The sequence below is a fragment of the Ascaphus truei genome, chromosome 21, assembly GCF_040206685.1.
Source record: "Ascaphus truei isolate aAscTru1 chromosome 21, aAscTru1.hap1, whole genome shotgun sequence".
In the NCBI taxonomy this organism is placed as follows: domain Eukaryota; kingdom Metazoa; phylum Chordata; class Amphibia; order Anura; family Ascaphidae; genus Ascaphus; species Ascaphus truei.
In genome coordinates, this window is record NC_134503.1 from 3,248,269 (window position 1) to 3,273,308 (window position 25,040).

At 52.4% G+C, this 25,040-nt stretch overlaps 2 protein-coding genes across 15 annotated transcripts in view; one reads left to right on the top strand and one right to left on the bottom strand.

Moving 5' to 3' along the window:
* IQSEC2 (IQ motif and Sec7 domain ArfGEF 2) overlaps positions 1-18,593 on the top strand; it is a 73,476-nt gene extending 54,883 nt beyond the window's left edge. For 11 of the 14 annotated variants that reach the window (XM_075578470.1, XM_075578473.1, XM_075578476.1 and 8 more), the window contains 13 exons: positions 224-494; positions 796-1,182; positions 2,342-3,297; positions 6,487-6,648; positions 8,013-8,135; positions 8,544-8,710; positions 8,833-8,972; positions 9,606-9,734; positions 11,977-12,076; positions 12,765-12,926; positions 13,044-13,217; positions 14,995-15,044; positions 15,261-18,593. In XM_075578470.1, the coding sequence (XP_075434585.1) occupies positions 224-494; positions 796-1,182; positions 2,342-3,297; positions 6,487-6,648; positions 8,013-8,135; positions 8,544-8,710; positions 8,833-8,972; positions 9,606-9,734; positions 11,977-12,076; positions 12,765-12,926; positions 13,044-13,217; positions 14,995-15,044; positions 15,261-16,220 (3,781 nt within the window). In that variant the 3' untranslated portion in view covers positions 16,221-18,593. The remainder of the gene's footprint in view (positions 1-223; positions 495-795; positions 1,183-2,341; positions 3,298-6,486; positions 6,649-8,012; positions 8,136-8,543; positions 8,711-8,832; positions 8,973-9,605; positions 9,735-11,976; positions 12,077-12,764; positions 12,927-13,043; positions 13,218-14,994; positions 15,045-15,260) is intronic. The other 3 variants (XM_075578472.1, XM_075578474.1, XM_075578484.1) reach the window with 2 other exon arrangements.
* RIBC1 (RIB43A domain with coiled-coils 1) overlaps positions 1-25,040 on the bottom strand; it is a 538,781-nt gene that overhangs the window by 94,525 nt on the left and 419,216 nt on the right. The gene's annotated exons all lie outside the window — the stretch shown is intronic.

The following is a 25,040-nucleotide window of genomic DNA, read 5'->3' on the forward strand; positions in this document are numbered from 1 at the left end:
TTCTCTCTCTCCCTCTTTCTCTCTCCCTCGTTTTCTCTCCCTTTCTCTATATTGCTCTCTCTCATATATCTGCTCTCTCCCTCTCTCCCTCTTTCTCTCTCCCTCTCTTTCCCTCTTTCTCTCTCCCCCTCCATCTCTCTCCATTTCTCTATATCTCTCTCATATCGGTACTGTTGCCCTCCCTTTCCCCTGGTTATCACCCCCCTGTCTGTCTCTCTCTTAGCGTTGAAGGTGGCGACTCTCTGGGCAGCGAGTCTGGAACCATTGTGGACAGCCCCGGCCAGCAACCTCCATACCGTAGTGAGGCGAAAAGCGATCCTTACAACCTGCCCTCCCCAACTCGCCATCCCTCCCACCCAGGACTCCAGTGGAGCCAGAGGGCCAGACTGCAGCCGGCCAGTGTCGCCCTTCGTAAGCAGGAGGAGGAAGAGAACAAGAGGTCCAAAGCCTTGTCTGACAGCTATGAGCTGTCCACTGACCTGCAAGACAAGAAGGTACCTTTCCTACCGGGAGCCTGTCACCTACGGCATGTCTGTGTGGCTCTGTCACTTGTCTGTGTCTCTCTTCTCTCACAGGAGGGCTTATTAAAGCCATTGTGCTTTAAATCTCAACCTCACACTCCCTATCCCTCCTTCTTTGGTTGTGTCTGTCTTTTCCAGGGTATCTGATGCTCTCTTGTCCTCTTTTGGTTTCTCTTCTTTGCCGGGGACTCTCTCGGTGTTGTACACTGTCACCTATTTGGCATGCCTTGTGCCCCCTCTCTCCCACACAAACGCTACATGTTGCCCCCTGCAGGTGGAGATGTTGGAGAGGAAATATGGGGGGTACTTCCTGAGCCGGCGAGCAGCGCGCACCATCCAGACGGCTTTCAGGCAATATCGCATGAACAAGAACTTTGAGCGCCTGCGCAGCTCGGCCTCCGAAAGCCGCATGTCCCGTCGCATTATCCTGTCCAACATGCGCATGCAGTACTCCTTCGAGGAGTACGACAAGAGCCACAGTGCCCCCTACTTCCAAAGCAAGCCTGTGTCACTGGACGAGGGGGTGGCAGCGTGCCGCGGGCAAGGGGAGCGAGGTCTGCAATACGGGGACTCGTGCAGCGGCATGGACGGAGATTCCATAACCACTTCCGGGGAGTTCTCCAACGAGATCACGGAGCTGGAGGATTCCTTCTCCAAACAGGTGCGAGGAGAGGGGGGGAGCGGGCGGCAGGGGGGGGGGGGGAGCGGGCGGCGGGGGGGGACGACGAGGTGGCAGCGTGACTGCCTAGGGGGGAGAGGGGCCAGTGTGAATGTCTGTGGGAGGGAATAAAGGCTGTTCCTACATGTCAGAAGACAGGAGGCGCACTATCCCTGCTAGGAAAGGTAGGACCAGACTAGTCTCATAACCCCGCTGTTTAGTTGGTAGGTTTCCTTACACTTACACACACACACCCCTCACACACACACTCCCCTCCCCTCACACACTCCCCCTCCCCGACACAGAGACAGACACACACGCCTACTCTCTCTCTCGCCCTCTCTCTCTCGCCCTCTCTCTCTCTCGCCCTCTTGCCCTCGCCCTCTCTCTCTTGCCCTCTCTCGCCCCCCTCCTACCCCCCAAAACACACACACACAATCGCTCTCCTTCTCCCCCAGACACACACACGGGCGCACACAGAGGCGCGGGCGCGCACACACACGCACACATACACACATATGCATACACACACATACACACACATACGGAACCCCGGTTGAAAATCACTGTCATATAGTATGGGAGGTGTGTGTGTGTGCGCCCTGGAAATAGTCCTTGCTGTAAACTGATTAGCTAGTTTTGAGTTTTGGTTACAAGTGTGTGTTTCTAGCAGATGGATCGGCGCTATTTATAAGACAGCTGATTGGCTGCTGATCTGTGATTATCATCCACTTCCTCCTACCAACTTGTGCCTGCTCTGTGACTCGGGCAGAGCCCCTTCAGTGTCTTCGTTGTGCCCCGATGCTTACTGCTCTCCCTGCACACTATATATTATTACCCCTCTCTGTCTCCCATCTTGCATTCTCTCGCTGTATTTCATCCTGTCCTCTTCTCATTCTCTGTCCCCAACACTTTTTTTTTCTTCCCCCTCTATCACCGTCTTTCTCTGTCTTCCTTCTCTTTTTCTTCCCTTGTTCCTTCTCCCCTTCCCCTTGTTACTTCTGTCTTCCCTGCTACGCTACCCATTTATCACTGTACTCTCACTCCCTCCCCCCTCGCTGTTATTCATTCTCCCATCTGCTTTCCCCCTCTCGCTTTCTCACTTCCTCCCTTCCCTCTCTCTCGTGCTTCCCTCCCCATAATCCTTCTTTCTTTCTCTCAGGTAAAGTCCCTGGCTGAGTCCATAGATGACGCCCTGAGCTGCCGTTCCATGCACTGCTCGAACCCCCGAGACGAGAAGGGGCCCCTGGAGAAAGGAGAGAGCAAGGAGCAGCACGGAGACAGCACCGCCACGTCCTTCAGCGACGTAACACTTTACATGGATGAGGGCATCCCAGTGTCCCCTCTCTCTCTCGACCGGCCCCCAAGCTCCGACCAGGACACACCCCAGGGAACCAGCTCCCGGCAGGAGTACTGGGCCACCTCCTCCTCGCGGGAGGACAGCCGGGAGAACGGCAGCCGGCGGAGTACCCCCTGCATGGAGTGCCGGGACTTTCGAATGAGGGGGGCCCACCTCCCCCTGCTCACCATTGAGCCCCCCAGTGACAGCTCTGTGGATTTGAGCGACCGGTCGGACCGGGGGTCTCTAAACCGGCAGGTCGTTTACGAGCAAGAGAACTGCAGCCCACACGGGACCCTCAAACAGGCACCTCACAAGGGGCCGCCCCGCTCTCCTCTCCCACCCCGCCATTACCACCCTGAGCCGCCTCCTCCCCCATCAGACTCCGGAGGGGGGAACAACGGCACACCCGGGGTAATGGGCGTTGGGGGTATGGGCGTCGGGGGTATGGGCGTCGGGGGTATGGGCGTCGGGGGTATGGGCGTCGGGGGTATGGGCGTCGGGGGTATGGGCGGGGTGCGTCATCTTCACCACGGGAAGCCGGAACTTGGGGAGAACTCTGATGGTGATAACGAGAGCCTGAACAGCACCACCAACTCCAACGAGACAATCAACTGCAGCTCTGGCTCATCATCCCGCGACAGCCTGCGTGAGCCGCCCAACACGCTGTGCAAGCAGACGTACCAGAGGGAGACACGGCACAGCTGGGACTCCCCGGCATTCAACAACGACGTGGTGCAGAGGCGGCAGTACCGCATCGGACTCAACCTCTTCAACAAGTAGGTGTTGGGGGGGTGGCTCCACTGGGAAGGACCCCCAGTGCCAATACAATGTCTCTTCTACACTGAGGTGCTATGTAGCAGTATGCGAGTGGCAGCTCTAAGGTGCTGTGACCGTTGTGTGAGTGGGGAGGCGGTTATCTTGGATTAGCCTGGGGTTCTGCTTTGCAAAACAGAGGTTGGTTAGGTGGCTACTGCAAGAGCCGGCGTCCCAAAGATGAACATGTTCTGGGTGGGCACAGGGGAATAGCAGGATGGCATTATTGAGGTGTAGCACAGAGGTGAGTGGGAGGTGTTCTTATGGGAACAGCGGGAAGTACTGCAGTGCTCGCTCCAAGTGCAGAGCTGTGGGTGCCAATACTGGAATAGCAAAGGGATTGCAGGATTTGGGGGGGGGGGGGGTGTTTTGGGGGCTCAGTACTGGAATAGCTAATTGTGCACTAATATATTGATGTAGAGGCAGATCATGCAAGCCAGTAGTGTATGAGGTGGGGAGCGAGCTCTGGGGCCAGAATATAGAGGCTTCATATAGTCCTGTGCCAGCATTTTGCTGACATGCCTTCTACACCGTCATCACATGAATCCAAACGCCTGTTGCCAGCAACAGGAAGTGCTTTTGTCTCCGTGCAGCAGGGGCTTGTTGCGCCACTTGGGGGTGAGCAGGGAACGTTTTTCCCTTGGGGTGAGAGAGTTGGCTTCTCAGCCGTGTACCTGATATACCCGTTATAATTCCTGAGAGCTCTGTGCAAATGGCAACAGCATACGTCTGCAGTGCCCCCTGCCTGTCAGAGCTGGGTACTGCATGCCGTACTTTAGGACAGCTAGCAGCTGTCCCTCTAGCAGAGGGGCGGCCAACTCCCAGTCCGCAAGGGCCAGCAACAGGTCAGCTATTAAGGATATCCCTGCTTCAGCACAGGTGGTGCAGTCTTCGACTGAGCCACTAATTGAGCCACTTGTGCTGAAGCAGAGATATCCTTAAACCCTGACCTGTTGGTGGCCCTTGAGGGCTAGCGTTGGCCGCCCCAGCTCTGTAATGTTGTTGTTGTCCCTCCCCGTTCTGCCGAGGCTTCTGCATCATGATATCTCTTTACACTTCCTCCTCTCTGTGTCAGGCTGCGGGACCTTGTCCAAATATTAACCCCTTAATGGCTTATTAAATGATTTTTATTTTTTATTTTATTGATGCGGACTTTAGACGTGTTATAGTTTACGTGTTCTACTGGGACCTTTTACTTTCTTTTCTAGAAGGTTGTGGTTTGGAAATATATAATTTATTCATATGCAATAAAAAGGATGGCTTGAGTCTTGCGTGTGCTTATGCGTGTGCTTATGCGTGTGCTTATGCGTGTGCTTATGCATGAATGACACATGCGTAGGAGATACTTGAAAACGAGATGTATTACTTCCTGGTAAAACAAGCCAAGTCCTGTTAAATGAATAATGCTGGATCGTCACCATCAGATACAGGGTGACACGATTACATTTACCTGCTGGCATGGGGCACTGCTCTGCCCCTTCCTGGTTTATCCAAGGAGGGCTGTGGGAAGATAAAATAATGTTGTACATATAACGTGAGTAATGGCTGTGTACAGGCAGCAGTTATCTGTTACAAGGTATTGAGGCGGTGTATTGTATCTGTGTGCTCGGTACTGCAGTCAGTGCTGTGTAATGGTTGTGTACAGGCAGCAGTTATCTGTTACAAGGTATTGAGGCGGTGTATTGTATCTGTGTGCTCGGTACTGCAGTCAGTGCTGTGTAATGGCTGTGTACAGGCAGCAGTTATCTGTAACAAGGTATTGAGGCAGTGTATTGTATCTGTGTGCTCGGTACTGCAGTCAGTCCTGTGTAATGGCTGTGTACAGGCAGCAGTTATCTGTTACAAGGTATTGAGGCGGTGTATTGTATCTGTGTGCTCGGTACTGCAGTCAGTCCTGTGTAATGCCTGTGTACAGGCAGCAGTAATCTGTTACAAGGTATTGAGGCAGTGTATTGTATCTGTGTGCTCGGTACTGCAGTCAGTCCTGTGTAATGGCTGTGTACAGGCAGCAGTTATCTGTTACAAGGTATTGAGGCGGTGTATTGTATCTGTGTGCTCGGTACTGCAGTCAGTCCTGTGTAATGGCTGTGTACAGGCAGCAGTTATCTGTAACAAGGTATTGAGGCGGTGTATTGTATCTGTGTGCTCGGTACTGGAGTCAGTCCTGTGTAATGGCTGTGTACAGGCAGCAGTTATCTGTTACAAGGTATTGAGGCGGTGTATTGTATCTGTGTGCTCGGTACTGCAGTCAGTCCTGTGTAATGGCTGTGTACAGGCAGCAGTTATCTGTAACAAGGTATTGAGGCGGTGTATTGTATCTGTGTGCTCGGTACTGGAGTCAGTCCTGTGTAATGGCTGTGTACAGGCAGCAGTTATCTGTAACAAGGTATTGAGGCGGTGTATTGTATCTGTGTGCTCGGTACTGCAGTCAGTCCTGTGTAATGCCTGTGTACAGGCAGCAGTAATCTGTTACAAGGTATTGAGGCGGTGTATTGTATCTGTGTGCTCGGTACTGGAGTCAGTCCTGTGTAATGGCTGTGTACAGGCAGCAGTTATCTGTTACAAGGTATTGAGGCGGTGTGTTGTATCTGTGTGCTCGGTACTGCAGTCAGTGCTGTGTAATGGCTGTGTACAGGCAGCAGTTATCTGTTACAAGGTATTGAGGCGGTGTATTGTATCTGTGTGCTCGGTACTGCAGTCAGTGCTGTGTAATGGCTGTGTACAGGCAGCAGTTATCTGTAACAAGGTATTGAGGCGGTGTATTGCATCTGTGTGCTCGGTACTGCAGTCAGTGCTGTGTAATGGCTGTGTACAGGCAGCAGTTATCTGTAACAAGGTATTGAGGCGGTGTATTGTATCTGTGTGCTCGGTACTGCAGTCAGTGCTGTGTAAAGGTGGTGTACAGGCAGCAGTTATCTGTTACAAGGTATTGAGGCGGTGTATTGTATCTGTGTGCTCGGTACTGCAGTCAGTGCTGTGTAAAGGTGGTGTATTATCACACCAGCTACAGATGTAACGGCGGTGTTTGGCAGTGTGTTTTCTGTCTGTGTAACGGTGGATATATTGTGGCATACGCGTTCTCTACTGTCTGGGCGAGTTTAGTTCTTGTATGTCCCTCTAACAACCCTCTCCCCTCTCTACTCCTCCTGCAGGAAGCCGGAGAAGGGGTTCCAATACCTGATCGAGAGGGGCTTCCTGTCGGACACGCCGGTCGGGGTGGCTCACTTCATCCTGGAGAGGAAAGGACTGAGCCGGCAAATGATCGGCGAGTTCCTGGGAAACCGCCAGAAGCAATTCAACCGGGATGTGCTAGAGTAAGGAGGCCTGCAGGCCTACAATAATATAGCACTGGCAGTGTACACAGCGCTGTACCTATCATTTTCCAGACACTTGCAATGTAAATTTAGTGCCTGAGGATCTGAGAGGTAACGTGACTTGTCCGTGGTCATAAGGAGCTGATTTAAGGATTTGTACCAGGCTCCCTGCTTCAGTCAGTGTATTTGATCTCCAAGGCCGCGTCCAGGGTGAAGCTGAGCACGCGATCAAACTCATGATCGCAATGAGTCTGTCCAGCGTGCCCGTGGACGCTCCGCTGCTTGCAGAGACAAATACATTTGATTCTGCCGCGTCACGTGAGCGGTTCGTCCAATGAGGGCGAAACAGCGACGTGACGTCATGGCTGGGACCCCCCCCCCCCCCCCCCCCCCCACGCGCGCCACTAGCTGACCAGGAATCGCCCGGGCTGACGGGGCGCCAGCACGCTCGGTTGCACCCTGGACGAGGTCTATGTCTCTACTTCAGCTTCCTGTGTGAGAGCGGGTGTACAAAGTGTGGGAGGGGCGTGCTGCACTTGTGCACGCGGGTATACAAACGGTGGGGGGGGTGCTGCGCTTGTGCAAGCGGGGGTGGGCCGTGTTGCGCTTGTGCACGCGAGTGTACAAACGGCGGGAGGGGCGTGCTGCGCCTGTGCACGCGAGTGTACAAACGGCGGGAGGGGCGTGCTGCGCCTGTGCACGCGAGTGTACAAACGGCGGGAGGGGCGTGCTGCGCCTGTGCACGCGAGTGTACAAACGGCGGGAGGGGCGTGCTGCGCCTGTGCACGCGAGTGAAAGTAAAGTGCATAACTGAGATGTGAGCAAGGCATGCTTAGAGTCCCCGCTCTCTTCCCCACTGACTGCCGAGGGAGAGCGTGGGGCCGCTGTAACGTTCTTACGTTCTCCTTCGTGCCGCCATCGTTGCTGGGACGTCACATGGCTTTGCGTTGCCATAGCAATGCGACGCCATGTAACGTCACAGCATCATTTGACACAGGAACGCTGAAGGAGTGCGGCGGCACAAAGCGAAGTGCCTATAGCGCGACGGATATGTAAGTTCGCCACTGGGTGTATAAGAGTGCAAGATACAGATGTAAGGGCCATTGATGAAAGGCAGTGTAGCAGAGGAATGACATTGTGTGACATGACGATGTATTTAGAGGCGGATCCTGCAAGTTAAGGGGAGAAACATTGTACCCATGCATGTGTGTGCTAACTTCTTAACGATGAACACACGACTGGCATGTTGGTGACTGTACGAGGAGGCCCACGGTGTAGAAGACATGTATATGGTGGATTGGCGGACTGCGCAGGGGGCGTTGGTGGAGGTCTTCCTGTACATTAAGGAATAACTCTGTTTCCAGCTGCGTGGTGGACGAGATGGATTTCTCGAACATGGATTTGGATGACGCCCTGCGGAAGTTCCAGGCGCACATCCGCGTTCAGGGGGAGGCTCAGAAAGTAGAGCGGCTCATTGAAGCTTTCAGGTGATTCCTCCTGTCTTTGCTTGTTTTTGTCCTCCCTTATCCAAATTCCCGACTCCCTTTTATATTGTCAGTCTATCAAACTCCATATTCCCCCTCCCATACACACATCAATATCATTATACCCCTAACATACGTCTCCTATATCCTCACCATCATCTCCCCCTCCCATACACACACCTATATCATTATAACCCTAACATACGTCTCCTATATCCTCACCACCATATTCCCCCTCCCATACACACATCTATATCATTATAACCCTAACATACGTCTCCTATATCCTCACCATCATCTCCCCCTCCCATACACACACCTATATCATTATAACCCTAACATACGCCTCCTAAATCCTCACCACCATCTTTTCCCCCTCCCATATTTCCGGTTTCTCCTGCCTCCTTGCAGTCAGCGTTACTGTGTGTGTAACCCGGCCCTTGTGCGTCAGTTCCGCAACCCAGACACCATCTTTATCCTGGCGTTTGCCATCATCCTGCTAAACACGGACATGTACAGCCCCAACGTCAAGCCCGAGCGGAAGATGAAACTTGACGACTTCATCAAGAATCTACGTGGTGAGGACCCTTTTGGCTCTTGTATGTCCATTGTGGCGCTCTTGTTCTCGCTCCCGTTATTGCCCCCTCTCGTTTTCCTTCCTCTCTGTCACGTCACGCTTATGGCCTTGTGTGTCTCCTAGGGGTGGATAACGGAGAGGACATCCCTCGGGACCTGCTGGTTGGGATATACCAAAGGATCCAGGGTCGGGAACTGAGGACGAATGACGACCATGTGTCTCAGGTGCAGACTGTGGAGAGGATGATCGTAGGAAAGAAGCCGGTAAGATGACTGGTTGGGTTTCACTCTCAGCCCACCTCATCTCTTCTCTCTCTCCTTCTAACCTTCCATCACTACATTGTGCCTTTTTACGTCTCCTTCATTTTATCTCCCTCGCTTGCTCTCCCTTATTTATTTATACAAATGTTTTACCAGGAAGTAACACATTGAGAGTTACCGCTCGTTCTCACGTATGTCCTGGGCACAGAGTTGTAAGAATACATGGTTACATTAAATGAACAGCGGTTGTACAGTCAATTTACAGACTTTTCATGGACAGTTAGTGTTGGAAAACTGGGTACAGGGGGTAAAAGGGCTGCTCAGATTGAAATAGGGAAGCTCTAACATCACCGAATGGCAGCAAACAGCTCACACCCTTTAGCTGCGTTAAAGGCTGTCCGCCTTTGGGGCAACACAGAAGGGGTTCAGATTGAATGCAGCTGTGGTTTCAAAGTCCTTATCTGTTCTCTTCACACACACACACACACACACACACACACACACACACACACACACACACACACACACACACACACACACTTCTCCTCTTCTCTAACTATCTAACTAGACACTTGTCCTGTCCTTCTGTTCACCTCTCCCTCACCTTTTCCTTCCTCCCCCTTCTATGTTTACTAGCAGGTTCTCTCTCTTCCACACCGACGCCTGGTTTGCTGCTGTCAACTCTATGAAGTCCCCGATCCAAATCGCCCTCAAAGGATGGGATTGCACCAGAGGGAGGTCTTCCTTTTCAACGACCTGCTGGTGGTAAGTTTGAGCTCTGCTGCCTGTGCTGGGAGGGTCTGTGTGCTGGGTGTGGGAGGGGGAGAGGAGGGTGTGGGAGGGGGAGAGGAGGGTGTGGGAGGGGGAGAGGAGGGTGTGGGAGGGGGAGAGGAGGGTGTGGGAGGGGGAGAGGAGGGTGTGGGAGGGGGAGAGGAGGGTGTGGGAGGGGGAGAGGAGGGTGTGGGAGGGGGAGAGGAGGGTGTGGGAGGGGGAGAGGAGGGTGTGGGAGGGGGAGAGGAGGGTGTGGGAGGGGGAGAGGAGGGTGTGGGAGGGGGAGGGGGAGAGGGAGAGGAGGGCCGGGTGTGGGAGGGGGAGAGGGAGAGGAGGGCCGGGTGTGGGAGGGGGAGAGGGAGAGGAGGGCCGGGTGTGGGAGGGGGAGAGGGAGAGGAGGGCCGGGTGTGGGAGGGGGAAAGGGAGAGGAGGGCCGGGTGTGGGAGGGGGAGAGGAGGGCCAGGTGTGGGAGGGGGAGAGGAGGGCCAGGTGTGGGAGGGGGAGAGGAGGGCCAGGTGTGGGAGAGGGAGAGGAGGGCCAGGTGTGGGAGGGGGAGAGGCGGGCCTGTGTGGTGGCTGTGGGAGAGGAGGGGCTGTGTGGTGGCTGTAGGAGAGGAGGGGCTGTGTGGTGGCTGTGGGAGGGGGAGAGGAGGGCCAGGTGTGGGAGGGGGAGAGGAGGGCCTGTGTGGTGGCTGTGGGAGAGGAGGGGCTGTGTGGTGGCTGTGGGAGAGGAGGGGCTGTGTGGTGGCTGTGGGAGAGGAGGGTGTGGGAGTGGGAGAGGAGGGGCTGGGTGTGGGATGTGGGAGAGGAGGGACTGGGTGTGGGATGTGGGAGAGGAGGGTCTGGGTGTGGGAGTGGGAGAGGAGGGTCTGGGTGTGGGAGTGGGAGAGGAGGGCCTGTGTGGTGGCTGTGGGAGAGGAGGGGCTGTGTGCTGGGTGTGGGAGGAGGAGAGGGCCTGTGTGGTGGCTGTGGGAGAGGAGGGGCTGTGTGTGGGAGAGGAGGGTCTGGGTGTGGGAGGGGAGAGGAGGGGCTGGGTGGTGGATGTGGGAGAGGAGGGACTGGGTGGGGGAGAGGAGGGTGTGGGAGGGGAGAGGAGGGGCTGGGTGTGGGATGTGGGAGAGGAGGGACTGGGTGTGGGAGAGGAGGGGCTGGGTGTGGGAGAGGAGGGTGTGGGAGTGGGAGAGGAGGGGCTGGGTGTGGGATGTGGGAGAGGAGGGGCTGGGTGTGGGAGTGGGAGAGGAGGGGCTGGGTGTGGGAGAGGAGGGTGTGGGATTGGGAGAGGAGGGGCTGGGTGTGGGATGTGGGAGAGGAGGGACTGGGTGTGGGAGGGGGAGAGGAGGGTCTGGGTGTGGGAGTGGGAGAGGAGGGTCTGGGTGTGGGAGTGGGAGAGGAGGGCCTGTGTGGTGGCTGTGGGAGAGGAGGGGCTGTGTGCTGGGTGTGGGAGGGGGAGAGGGCCTGTGTGGTGGCTGTGGGAGAGGAGGGGCTGTGTGTGGGAGAGGAGGGTCTGGGTGTGGGAGGGGAGAGGAGGGGCTGGGTGGTGGATGTGGGAGAGGAGGGACTGGGTGGGGGAGAGGAGGGTGTGGGAGGGGAGAGGAGGGGCTGGGTGTGGGATGTGGGAGAGGAGGGACTGGGTGTGGGAGGGGGAGAGGAAGGTGTGGGTGTGGGAGAGGAGGGGCTGGGAGTGGGAGAGAAGGGGCTGGGTGTGGGAGTGGGAGAGGAGGGGCTGGGTGTGGGAGTGGGAGAGGAGGGTGTGGGATGTGGGAGAGGAGGGGCTGGGTGTGGGAGTGGGAGAGGAGGGGCTGGGTGTGGGAGAGGAGGGGCTGGGTGTGGGAGTGGGAGAGGGGCTGGGTGTGGAAGTGGGAGAGGAGGGGCTGGGTGTGGGATGTGGGAGAGGAGGGGCTGGGTGTGGGATGTGGGAGAGGAGGGGCTGGGTGTGGGATGTGGGAGAGGAGGGGCTGGATGTGGGATGTGGTAGAGGAGGGGCTGGGTGTGGGAGGGGGAGAGGAGGGTCTGGGTTTGGGAGGGGGAGAGGAGGGTCTGGGTGTGGGAGGGGGAGAGGAGGGGCTGGGTGTGGGAGGGGGAGAGGAGGGTGTGGGAGAGGAGGGGCTGGGTGTGGGATGGGGGAGAGGAGGTTCTGGGTGTGGGAGGGGGAGAGGAGGGACTGGGTGTGGGAGGGGGAGAGGAGGGGCTAGATGCGGGAGCCGAGTGTCCTGTGACATCTCCCTCGCCATCTGCAGGTGACAAAGATTTTCCAGAAGAAGAAAATCCTGGTGACATACAGCTTCCGGCAATCCTTTCCCTTGGTGGACATGCAGATGCAGCTCTTCCAGAACTCCTGTGAGTGGCGCACGCTCCTGTAACTGCATGAACACACGCGCTCCCAGCAAGCAATGTGACCGAAGCTCCGCTCGCCCCAACACGCACAGATCTTGCACGCTTGCCCAGCCTCCTATAACCATGCACACGCACGCTCGTACAGCGCTGGATCGTAGGAACCCCACCAAAAACAGCATGGGACACAATGTAAACCAATTCCACCACGGGAGGGGCTTAATGACTCTTTATTCTCCTTTACATTTAAACAAATCATTTTTTTTTTAATGCACGTAATTACACAAAAATACTTGTTTCTAAAAATTAAACGGGCTGATTTTGTTATTAGGAGATGCGAAGATGTGCTTAGTTTGCTTCTCGCCACACACACCTGGCATACACACTGTCCTGCATCCATCTCTTCCCCTCTCCTCCCTGCTTAGTTTCACCAGGTACAGCTGTCTTATCTGTTACAAACGCTCCCTCCCTGCACTGTATGTATGGGTCAGGCGTGGCCAACTCCAGTTCTCAAGGGCCACCAACAGGTCAGGTTTTCAGGATATCCCTGCTTCAGCATAGGTGGCTCAATCCATGGCTGAGGCTTCCATGCTGAAGCAGGGATATCCTGAAATCCTGACCTGTTGGTGGCCCTTGAGGACTGGAGTTGGCCATGGTATATAGGTGGTTCTCTCACTCTCTGCCCTGGTTACAGATTACCAGCACGGCATCAAACTGCTCTCAGCCGCCCCCGGGGGAGAGAGGAAAGTGCTGATAATCTTCAACGCTCCCAGCCTGCAGGACCGACTGCGCTTTACCAGCGACCTGCGGGAATCCATCGCCGAGGTGCAGGAGATGGAGAAATACCGCGTGGAGTGTGAGTCCGAGCACCTGCCCGCTCTCCCTGTCCTGTCTTCTCCAGCTGTTGGGTTACCTGTTGGGAGCCTTTTGCTTGCCCCTTCCTCCTGTTTTACGCCTCTTCCTCCCCTCACAGCGGAACTGGAGAAGCAGAAGGGGGTAATGCGCCCCAACACCTCCCCTGGGCCGGGAATGAAGGAAGCCGTGAACGGGACCCTGGGGCGGCCCAGCCTGGATGACTCGTACGCGCTGGGGGAGGGACTGAAGAGAAGCGCTCTGAGCAGCTCCCTGCGAGACCTTTCCGATGCCGGTGAGTGTCCTTCACACCCCCTGCTAGCCACTCCATCATAAACATACCCGTTCCATACCCGTGCCATCCGCTTCAGCGCAGAGACAATAAAACTACACGCAGCTACTTTCTCTAGGAACTAATGCGGCTGCCTTATTACAGACGCTGTTATGAGAGGAGCCCAATGTCTAGCAATGTCCGCACAGGCCTAATAGTGCTGTTCTGAAGAGCTTGCAATCTGGTTTTGCTCACTGAGGAACAGAGCATGTTCTCAAGGTTACTAAATAGTACACAGGGCCCGTAGAGCGATCCAGGCACAGGCGGTCAGTCCGGAGAGGAGTCCCGTCTTAACCCCATGACTGCCAGAAGGGTCAGTAACACTTTGCAAAGGCTGCTAGTTAATCCCCCTAGTTGGGGCAGGAGCACAGTCCTGTTATTTAGGGTTTTACCGAGGCATGTTGGCATTTTGCAAGCTAAGCAGCTGCTGGCTGCGCACTGCCTGCCGCCCCGTGGCGGCGCACCGCCTGCCGCCCCGTGGCTGCGCGCCGCCTGCCGCCCCGTGGCTGCGCGCCGCCTGCCTCCCCGTGGTTGCGCGCCGCCTGCCGCCCCGTGGCTGCGCGCCGCCTGCCGCCCCGTGGCTGCGCGACGCCTGCCGCCCCGTGGCTGCGCGACGCCTGCCGCCCCGTGGCTGCGCGACGCCTGCCGCCCCGTGGCTGCGCGCCGCCTGCCGCCCCGTGGCTGTAGATGCATTAATCCCTCTGCTATTTCTTGCACAGAGACTGTTCATAATGTGAATAATATTTTACAGGTACAGTTCTTTCCGACTCTAACCGCTTACAGCACGGCTTCTCAACTCCAGTCCCCCTAACAGGTCAGGTTTTAAGGATATCCCAGCTTCAGCACAGGTGGATTAATCGGAGGCTCAGTCGAAGTCTGAGCCTCTGATTGAGCCACCTGTGCTGAAGCTGGGATGGATTGAGCCAGCTGTGCTGAAACTGGGACTGATTTGTGCTGAATCTGGAATATCCTGAACACCTGACCTGTTGAGGACTGGAGTTGAGAACCCCTGGCTTAGTCTATAATATTTGTACAGCACCCCTGACCATGTTTGTGTCTGCAGTGTGGTTTATTCGGGGTTAACCCCCCCCCCCCCCCCCCCACACACACACACTTTGCTGACAGCCTCACAGTTGAGTCTTCACAGAAGTGATGCAGCTAAATCATGTTGGAGATGCAGCTGTATAACGGGCAGGTCACATTGGCAGGTAGCAGGCATTATGTGGGCATGCTATGCAGGTGCCTGGGACATAACGTCTCTTCGGGCAGCGGGTTAGCAGGTCGCGACCTTCACAGGTACGCTGGGATGCAGAGCTATGCTGTATATTTGGGCGGCTACTTGCACTATTTTTCATATCTCATTCCTTTCTCTCTGCACCTCTCTCCCACCACATCCCCCATATCCCTGCACCTCTCGCCCATCACATCCTCCATATCCCTGCACCTCTCTCCCATCACATCCTCCATATCCCTGCACCTCTCTCCCATCATATCCTCCATATCTCTGCACCTCTCTCCCATCACATCCTCCATATCCCTGCCTCTACACCCCTCCTCCTTATATCTTCCTTGCCCACACTTGTCTCTAACTCCTACCTTGTTCACACCCATTTGTGTGCATCTCTTTATCTTCGTGTTTGCAAATCTTTCTCCTTAACCCCGTCCCTCCCTCCCTTTTGTTACCCCCTTTTCTTCCTTCTCCTGCCCTTTAACGCTTGCTTGTTACTAACTTGGTGCTTAGGTAAGAGGGGGCGACGTAACAGCGCTGGATCATTGGACAGCACCATTGAAGTAAGTGGTTGGGATTGTGTGTGTTTCTCGTATCGCTATCTGTGTTTGGGGGATAGTTCCACCGTGCCCTTTATCTCCTTAATGTTATGCCAACGTCGGCCTTTCGTTTGGTCGGGGGAGGGCAGGTTTGGCTCACATCTAAACACACTCGTTTTGAGAATCTGTTGAGACTATTGGAGAGGGCACTTACATCTCTCTCTCTCTCTTTCTTCCCAGGGATCTATCATTAGCAGCCCACGCCTCCACCAAAGGCTTCCAGCACCGCCGCCTCCCCCTCCTGAGGAGTACAAGGCCCCCCGACCAGTGTCCAACTCTTCCTCCTTCCTGGGCTCTCTGTTCGGCAGCAAACGAGGGAAAGGCCCCTTCCAGAACTTGCCCCCCATCTCCCTGCCCCCTCACCCGCACACCCCGCCGGGAATGTCCGACGGACAGTCCAAAATCCAGGCACTGCACGCCCAATATTGCCACAGCCAGGGGGTGTTGGTTCAAGCTCCCCCACCTTACCATTCCCAGCCCCCAACTTCTGCCCCTCCCCAGCAGCAGCATCCGCCTCCCCTTCCACCCTCTCACCGCTACCACGTACAGCCCTCCTCCGCCCAGTTCACATTACAGCGTCCCGGCCAGCAGAAGAGACCACCTGGGGGAGGGCAGCCGATGCCCCCGACCTCTCCTCACCCACAGTATACCCTGCACGGCAGGCACCCCTCTAACCAGCCCCAGTCCCCCCTACCCATGTACGGCGCAGTGCCCCAGCACGCCATGAATCACACCTACCCACAACACATGCACCAGCCCCAGCACTCCATGCAGAAGCAGCCCCCGAAGCACTTTGTGTTCAGCCATCACCCTTCTGCCATGTCTTCCCAGCAGCAGCAGCAACGCCTGCCACAGTCCCAATATACTCAGCAGCATCCCATGCAGCACAACCAGTCCCCCGTCTCGCCCATCTCACCCATCCCCCCACACCCGTCCTATCCACCACTGCCCCCTCCATCTCCCCACACCCCCCACACTCCCCACACACCACATACACCACACACCCCTCTCACACCTCACTCGCCCCTCCCGCCCACATCCCCACTGCCACAGCATGCTTCCCATCATCCCATGGGGACGAACACGGCCCCCGGGAACCCCAAACAAAAACCGATCAACAGAATCAGCACAGTGGTGTGAGGGGCAGGCGGACCCCCCTGTATACACACACGGGCAGGCGGTGACTGGGGGGGGGAAGGGGGGGCAAACGTACAGAGAGACAAGCTGTGAAGGGGGAAAGGATTACTGCAGTTATTTCCCTGTCTGCATGTACGCACTTTCACGGGACAGAGCTGCAACCGGTGATGGAATCGCTGGGACACTTTCTCTGACAGCTGAAGACCAGTCACGTGCTGTCCCCATCCCCAACATCAGCACTGCCCTTCCCTACTGCTGTCCATGACACACCTTGGGAATTCTCTCAGAGGTATGGGTGCGGGGGGGGGATGCTTTATACCAGGGGCGCTCAACTAAAGTACTCAAGACACCCCCAACAGGTCAGGTTCTCAGGATATCCCTGCTTCAGCACAGGTGGCTCAGTCTTTGACTGAGCCACTGATTGAGCCACCTGTGCTGAAGCACAGGATATACTTAAAACAAGATCTGTTGGGTGGGTCATGAGGGCCGGAGTTGAGAACCCTGCTCTATATGGCGTCAGGCTCCCTGCACACACGGGGGAGGGTGCGGGAGGGGATGGACAGTTTGACTGTAGTGAAAGGTTAAGTGTTGGGAGGGGCTGCTGTTGTAAGGTGATTTTGTTTTAATATTTTGTGAATGGGTTCATGTACCTTATCACCGCAATGTGCAATGTGCGTGGGTATGTGTGTAGAGAGTATGCTTGTGTGTTCAGGGGGGAGTTATCTCGAAGAGGTGGGTCAAGCCCCACTTTGCTGCTATAGTGGCATGTGAGCGTGAAGGACAGTTGGCTCTGGTACAGAAGGGGCAAGCATGAGCCCTGTAGCATCTACCCAGGACTGCCCAAGGCCGACTTGAAGGACTGGTCAGGGACATTGTGAGATCTGTTCTTTCACCCTTCTGCTGGAGGCTCCAACAATGAATTGCTTCACATGGGAGTCAATGTATTTTATGTTGCAAATGGACTATCACTGAATCGAAATGACCTGGGTTTCCCTTAAACATGTGAGGTGCCGGCTCACAAACCACTTGGTGAAGGCATGGACTTCCCCCTGCATTAGTAGTAAATACACGTACAGTGCAAAGGGGCTGTCCAAAATGGGTCTGGGAACCCTGCTTCCTCCCAGCACAAACATAGCATATGCTGCTTTCTTTACAGAACTATATACAGAGCGTTATATAAATATATATATATACAGAGAGAAAGATCTATATTAATTATATATAAGTGTATATTCCCCCGTACAAGGCAGCCCTTCTGCCTCACACGTGGAAACCAAAATATTAGAAATTATCAGCCCTTCCCGAAGACTTTTGTTAGTTTTTTTTCCAGTGGTGCCCAAAGGAGAAAGCATCATGCCCTAGATTAGGGTCACACGGACACACAATGCAATCAGATGGTCACCTGGATCCAGGTAATACGAGCATTTCCAGGCAGTCCGGGTCCTAAAATGTCCCCTTTACAACCGAGTTCAAGCTGAGTCCACATAGGAGGGGAAAAAATCCGTCCCTGAACAGGTTACAGGCTCCTTACTTCCTCGCTTGGCTCTGCTAGTCTGCTTGATCCCAGTAGCATGTTGCTAGCTTCTCTGCAGCAGGTTAGAGGTTAAGCGCAGGCTCTGAAATGGCAGGAAGCTAAAAGTAACACGTTTACTGGCGTGTAAATGACGGTATCTCTTCCTTATCACAGTAACCTCTTGCGTCCCATCACTAGTCAAAGCAGTGCGATGGGGTCAGCTAATTGGCCAGTCCGGCCACTCCTCCCGAGCTCCGTATAAGTATTCTCGGCGCCCCCGGCCTTTACTTGCACCAACGTAAAACCCCTGACCTGGCGTAATGTGGATAAACCGGTCTTAGGCTTTTCTACAGGGATTTCAAAACCTGAACCGGCTGCATCGGCTTGAATGTGGAGCTGGATCACAAGCCTCTACTATTGTTATAACGTATATGTCCGGTCTTACCCAGACAAGGTGCAATTACACTCCATCCACATGAGCCGCTTCTGCCCCCTTCTGTATGCTCCTAGCATGCTCGTGCTGTGCTGCTTGCAAGCACAGCACTGCTGTACAGACCTGGATGTGTGTATAGAATATATATATATAATAAATATTTCCTATGGAATGGTTATTCAGCCTGTGCTGCGAGGGGGGGAGGGAGGGAGGAAGGGACTATTCTCTGTGGGACAGGTATCTTGTCCTTCATTTTATTTGGTTATTATTTTGGTCTGTTTTTACGCCTAGTTCGGGGCTGGTTTATTTTTGTGTGGGGTGTGATTGGGGGAGGGATGGGGGGGAACCGAAGTCCTATTAAATCCAGATGTATATATTGTGTATATTTAATGCCTCAGAAATGGAAAAAAAAGTCTGTTACTGGTGTGTACTCGGCTGTGTCGTGTGGTTTTTTTTATTTCTTATTTATTTAATGCTGCGTCGGGGATGAGGATGGAGGCTTCGCATTTCTAAAAGGGTCTTGTTTTTGCTGCTGGGCCATCCAGCCTGTATTGGACGTGATCGCCCTGCACTCCGGTGAGCAGCTCAGGCCATGCAAAAGGTGTCCCTCCCCCCACCCTGCACTCTTGGGAAGGTACACATGGAGGGTGTGTTCAAACAGTCTGATGGGCCGCGTGGGGTCATTAAATAAAACCAGGGATTTTGAAAGGAGCGGTGGATAAGAGTGCATCATTACCTTCTCACTCGCAGGATTGGGAAAGTTTAACCTCTCCCGGGCTGCAGGAGTTTGCAAATCAATTTTTGGGTCGGGCTCTCCCAACACGTGAAAAGATTACAGCTACGTGTGCCCGTGTTGTTCTATTATTGCACCGTGCGGCTCTATGCGTTACAGAATAATAAAGGAAGTGCAAATAAATGTAGGCATGGAAGCCCTGAGAATATGGACAAGAGACTGTGGCCGCAGGAGACTAGAACTGCATTGTTCCTGCGGGGCCTCGCATGGAGATTTACTCTGGGATTCACGTAAGGCGTGCAATATAGTGTGCGCACGCGTCAATTATAATTGGCTGTGTTAGCCAGACGTTTCCATACTAGGGACGCGCGCATGGCCGTGAGCGGTGGCGCGACAGACCAAGGAAAATACAATCAAATGTTATTTTAGCGCTGCTGCCACGCCGCGAACCAATCACAGCGCGGCCTAACGCTGTGATGTCAGAGTCATGACCCCTAACCGCGTGCGTCGCTGCACCCTAACGAAACGCGCGTACAACGCCGGGCGCCCGCGCAGCAGCGAGGACTATAAAACAAGCCTAACACTGGTACAGTTTCCCACTACTATCCCACATTAACTGCTATTAACTTCCCCTTTGTCCTTTTTGGAGCGTTCACTTTGGGAGGCGTGACATAGGAGCTTGTATGTGACTGACACTTTGGGAGGCGTGGCATAGGAGCTTGTATGTGACTGACACTTTGGGAGGCGTGGCATAGGAGCTTGTATGTGACTGACACTTTGGGAGGCGTGGCATAGGAGCTTGTATGTGACTGACACTTTGGGAGGCGTGGCATAGGAGCTTGTATGTGACTGACACTTTGGGAGGCGTGGCATAGGAGCTTGTATGTGACTGACACTTTGGGAGGCGTGGCATAGGAGCTTGTATGTGACTGACACTTTGGGAGGCGTGGCATAGGAGCTTGTATGTGACTGACACTTTGGGAGGCGTGGCATAGGAGCTTGTATGTGACTGACACTTTGGGAGGCGTTGCATAGGAGCTTGTATGTGACTGACACTTTGGGAGGCGTGGCATAGGAGCTTGTATGTGACTGACACTTTGGGAGGCGTGGCATAGGAGCTTGTATGTGACTGACACTTTGGGAGACGTGGCATAGGAGCTTGTATGTGACTGACACTTTGCTGCTGTGTGTGTCACATATAGCACTAGGAACCTAGAAAAAAATGGGAAGATGGTCCGGATCTTCAGTCCATTTCTCTTTGTGAAACTGCTGACCCACAATACAAAAAGTACGGTGTTACAGACCCAGACCGCACTCCTAAGTAGAATATAGAGTTATATCATGGCTGGTGCACGGGAACATTAGGGTGGACCTTCAACCCTCCCAAATCTATAAGGCAACAAAGGTAATGCCCCCAGCACGCGAGAATAAACTGAAAAAAACACAGGAGTATGCAAAAAAATAGATTGTATTGTAATAGAAATGTACAACAAAGGAGAGGTGTGCGTGTGTGCGCACACACATATACGATATTGACAGTGACCTAGGGAAAATCTATGTAAACGCAAGCCAAGAAATGGCAAAAATGGAAGGGGAGGAAGGTAAGGGGAATTGGGTACAAACAATAAACTGCCTAACGGCACAAAAAGGGAGTAAGTGTGGTGGAGCAAAAGAGGGGCAACGTTTTGGGGCTGGTGTCGGAGACTGGTGACACGTATGAATGGCGATACTATTTCTCTGCAATCCTGTTATTGCCGTTCTTGGTGTTTGTTACACTGCTGGCTTTCTGTTTAGGAATTGTGATTGACCCTAGGTTCACAAGGTGTACAGGAGTATTGGATTTTCTAGTGACTCACCTGTACATGTGTACATGATATTATCATACCACGATTTCTCCCATTAATGTCTGTAAGGTATCAATTAGATTACTGGCAGCAGCTGTTTAAACTTAAGAGGACACATTCATTTTCAATATGTGTTCCTCTCTAGATTTCCCTGTCTATGCGAACACGATTTTTTTCCCCTTATTTTTCTTGTGTTCAATATTCTATTCAGTCGGGAGGGAGATATTTTGTGGTATGGCATGAAGGGAAGTACCACAAGTTCCTTGTTTAAGTTTCTGTGGGAACGGGCCTGAGGAAGGGGTAGTCAGCCCCGAAACGTTGCCCCTCTTGCTCCACCACACTTACTCCCTTTTTTTGCCGTTAGGCAGTTTATTGTTTGTACCCAATTCCCCTTGTGTTTTCACTTACCTCCTTCCCATTTTTGCCATTTCTTGGCTTGTGTTTACATAGGATATTGACACTGACCCAGGGAGTGTGTGTGTGTGTGTGCACGTGACAAAGAAAAGAAATGCAAGCTCCATAGCGTGATATTGTAGAGATTATCTCTACGGTATCACACTATGGAGCTTGCGCTTCTTTTTCTTTCTTTTCTTTGTTAGGTATCACCGGTGTGGCAACACCATTATTGAAGCTGCACCCTGCTCCTGGTCAGATTCAACATTGCTTTTTCTATTGGACTTTGTACATACCAGTTCATCGTTTGGTTTGAACAATATTTTCAATTCAATTACATTGCAATTATGTGTGACAAGTTATAGGTTATATAGATTTATAATATCAGTGGGCTGTTACATAAACTCCAAATCTGCTCACTTTATTGATTTTTGTACCAATATAATACCTTTTCAATATGCATCGAAAAAATGTCCAGTCCGCGCTCTTGCTCTTTAAAAAACTGGAATGGTGGTTCCTCTCTAATCTTTTGCAGCTCTTGATGTTGAAGGTGTCTTCCCCCACCTCCAATGTGGATCCCAGCAGAAAATGCCGACAGCGATACCAAGTCCCAAGAAAAAAAGAGAAAAACACAAAAGCGCACCAAGATTGAGATATAATGTGTATTACAGACAGATAAAATTAGTAGTATACACTTACATGAATAAAAACTTTAATGGTCCTGATCACGTAAGTTACGATCGTGATCAGGACCATTAAAGTTTTTATTCATGTAAGTGTATACTACTAATTTTATCTGTCTGTAATACACATTATATCTCAATCTTGGTGCGCTTTTGTGTTTTTCTCTTTTATTCAATATGCATCACCTGCATTACCTATCACCATCGCACCTAATTAGGGCACAGTTGCAGCGCTACTTCATTGTTTGTGTTGTGTGTGTATATATGTGTGTATATATATATATATATATATATGTGTGTATATATATATATATATATGTGTGTATATATATATATATATATATATATATGTGTGTATATATATATATATATATATATGTGTGTGTGTATATATATATATGTGTGTATATATATATATATATATATATATATATATATATATATACACACACAGTGGTTGACAAATCACCAAAAAATCTACACGCCACCTAGTACCACACGTGTGCTGCTTGGGCCAGTAGGAGCTCGCCACGATGTTAAATCCACTCGCCCGGGGCGTGCAAATGTATAGGTTTGTCGAACACTGTATTTATGTATATATCTCCTTTATTGTACATTTCTATTACAATATAATCTATTTTTTTGGCAAATTCCAGTGTTTTTTTAGTTTATTCTCAGAGTGCTGGGGACAATACCTTTGCTGACCCACATTGCTTCATGGCAATAGTCTGATTCCCACAAAGGTTAAAGGGTAGTCGCAGAGCCTTGGATTATATACAGGACTGATGGAGGTCCAGCTCTGTTGTATGAGAATTTCTCTGACGGGGGCTGCTGTCCGCAGACCCAGGTGGTCTCAACCCCAGTCCTCAAGCCCCCCCAACTGGTCAGCTTTTGAGGATATCCGAGCTTCAGCACAGGTGGCTCAATCCGTGCCTGCTTCAGCTCAATCGAAGACTGATTGAGCCTACTGTGCTGAAGCTGGGATATCCTGAAGACCTGCTGGGGGGGGGGGAGAGGCTTGAGGACTGGAGTTGAGCCCCCCTGGTCTGGCCTACAGAGGAAGCCAGGACCAGTGTGTGACCACAGATCTGGACTGGCAGGAAAGACCTGTGTGTGATGCTGCTCGGTTGAGCAGACCACACTGCGCATGTCCTCCTGAGTTGAGCATGCTTCAGTCTCCTCTTTGCAGTTCACAGGTATTAATGCATCAGCGAGGATCAGAGGAGGAAGGGGAGCGCTGGAGACCCCACTAACATGTCCGTGTGAGAGGTTTGCAAAGCTTCCTGGGGTGAAGTCCTGCGAGACACTGAAACCTGTTGGTTATTTTGTATTGTATGTCTTTATTTATATAGCGCCAAAAGTGTACTCGGCGCTTCACAAAGAATACAGTACAGGGAATTAAAATGATACAATAAGTGCAGCAAAATCAGACAATAGGAAAGGAAATACCTGCCCCGAAGAGCTTACAATACGCCCTTCAAAAAAACTTTATAGCCCTATATTAGCTGGTGGGTCACACGGTAGGGACCGCTGCTTCAATAAAACAGCCCCATGCACCGTTCTCCCGGATATAATACCCTGTGTGGCAGTATTGGAGTTGTGACACGTGACACAATGTTGAGTGTAATACTCGTGCAAAGCCCCGCTCTGACTGCGGTATTTTTGCATTTGAATCTAGAAAACGAGCAGCAGAGGCTATTTTTAAAGTAGAACCGAGAAAGCCATTTACTGCTTCAGCGCACTTACAGAAAGAACAAAGTTTTGCTCCGCTTCCCCCGCCAAAGACATTATGCAGAAGAGCATATAACTTAACCCTTACAATGCCATCCGGGCCTGTAACAGACCTCTAACCTCTGCAGACCCATTTATTATTTTAGCCAATGGTCTGCATCAGTCATTTTCAACCCAGGAGTCCCTGGGTTCCCCGGGCATCCCTAAAGGGTTACCTGTGATTTTCAGGTCATTTAAAAATTGTACCAAATACAGATGAATTTACAATGCATCTGATCTCAGACGCGCTATTAGAGAGGGTTGGGGTTCCTTACAATGCATCTGATCTCAGACGCGCTATTAGAGAGGGTTGGGGTTCCTTACAATGCATCTGATCGCAGACGCGCTATTAGAGAGGGTTGGGGTTCCTTACAATGCATCTGATCTCAGACGCGCTATTAGAGAGGGTTGGGGTTCCTTACAATGCATCTGATCTCAGACGCGCTATTAGAGAGGGTCGGGGTTCCTTACAATGCATCTGATCTCAGACGTGCTATTAGAGAGGGTTGGGGTTCCTTACAATGCATCTGATCTCAGACGCGCTATTAGAGAGGGTTGGGGTTCCTTACAATGCATCTGATCGCAGACGCGCTATTAGAGAGGGTTGGGGTTCCTTACAATGCATCTGATCTCAGACGCGCTATTAGAGAGGGTCGGGGTTCCTTACAATGCATCTGATCTCAGACGCGCTATTACAGAGGGTTGGGGTTCCTTACAATGCATCTGATCTCAGACGCGCTATTAGAGAGGGTTGGGGTTCCTTACAATGCATCTGATCGCAGACGCGCTATTAGAGAGGGTTGGGGTTCCTTACAATGCATCTGATCTCAGACGCGCTATTAGAGAGGGTTGGGGTTCCTTACAATGCATCTGATCTCAGACGCGCTATTAGAGAGGGTTGGGTTCTATACAACCAATATGAAAATACTTTTCTGTTTCTATTGTTAAAGCTCCAATCACCAAGTATAACTGGCTTCATTAGAACAAATCAGTCGCCCTAAAGTAGCTGCTTTACGTTTTTGTGTATTGTGAAAAAATAAATGTTTTAATTCTGGAACGCTTCATTCAAGTAGATCAGAGAGTTATGTTTTATCTGTCTTAAAAATGAATGTTTTATTATTACTTTGCAAATAAAGAGCAAAGCTAACCATTACCAAAAGATATTAGATAAAGATTGTAAAAACTGCACCCCTCTCCCTTTCTCCCCCCCACCTCTAATCCCAACACAATAATCCCCCCATTCCTAACACAACCTCTTACCTTGGGGCGAGGCCTCTGGTACTGCATCGATTCGGAAGTTGGATCCAACTTCTGGTGCAGGGTTTACACCAGAGGCCAGGCCCAGCAGCAGGAGAGAGCGGCCCACTGCAAGGGGAAAAACGCCGGGGCCCGAATGTTGTGTCCGACCTCTGTTCCTCCCTCCCCACGGCCCTGATTGAGCCACCTGTGCTGAA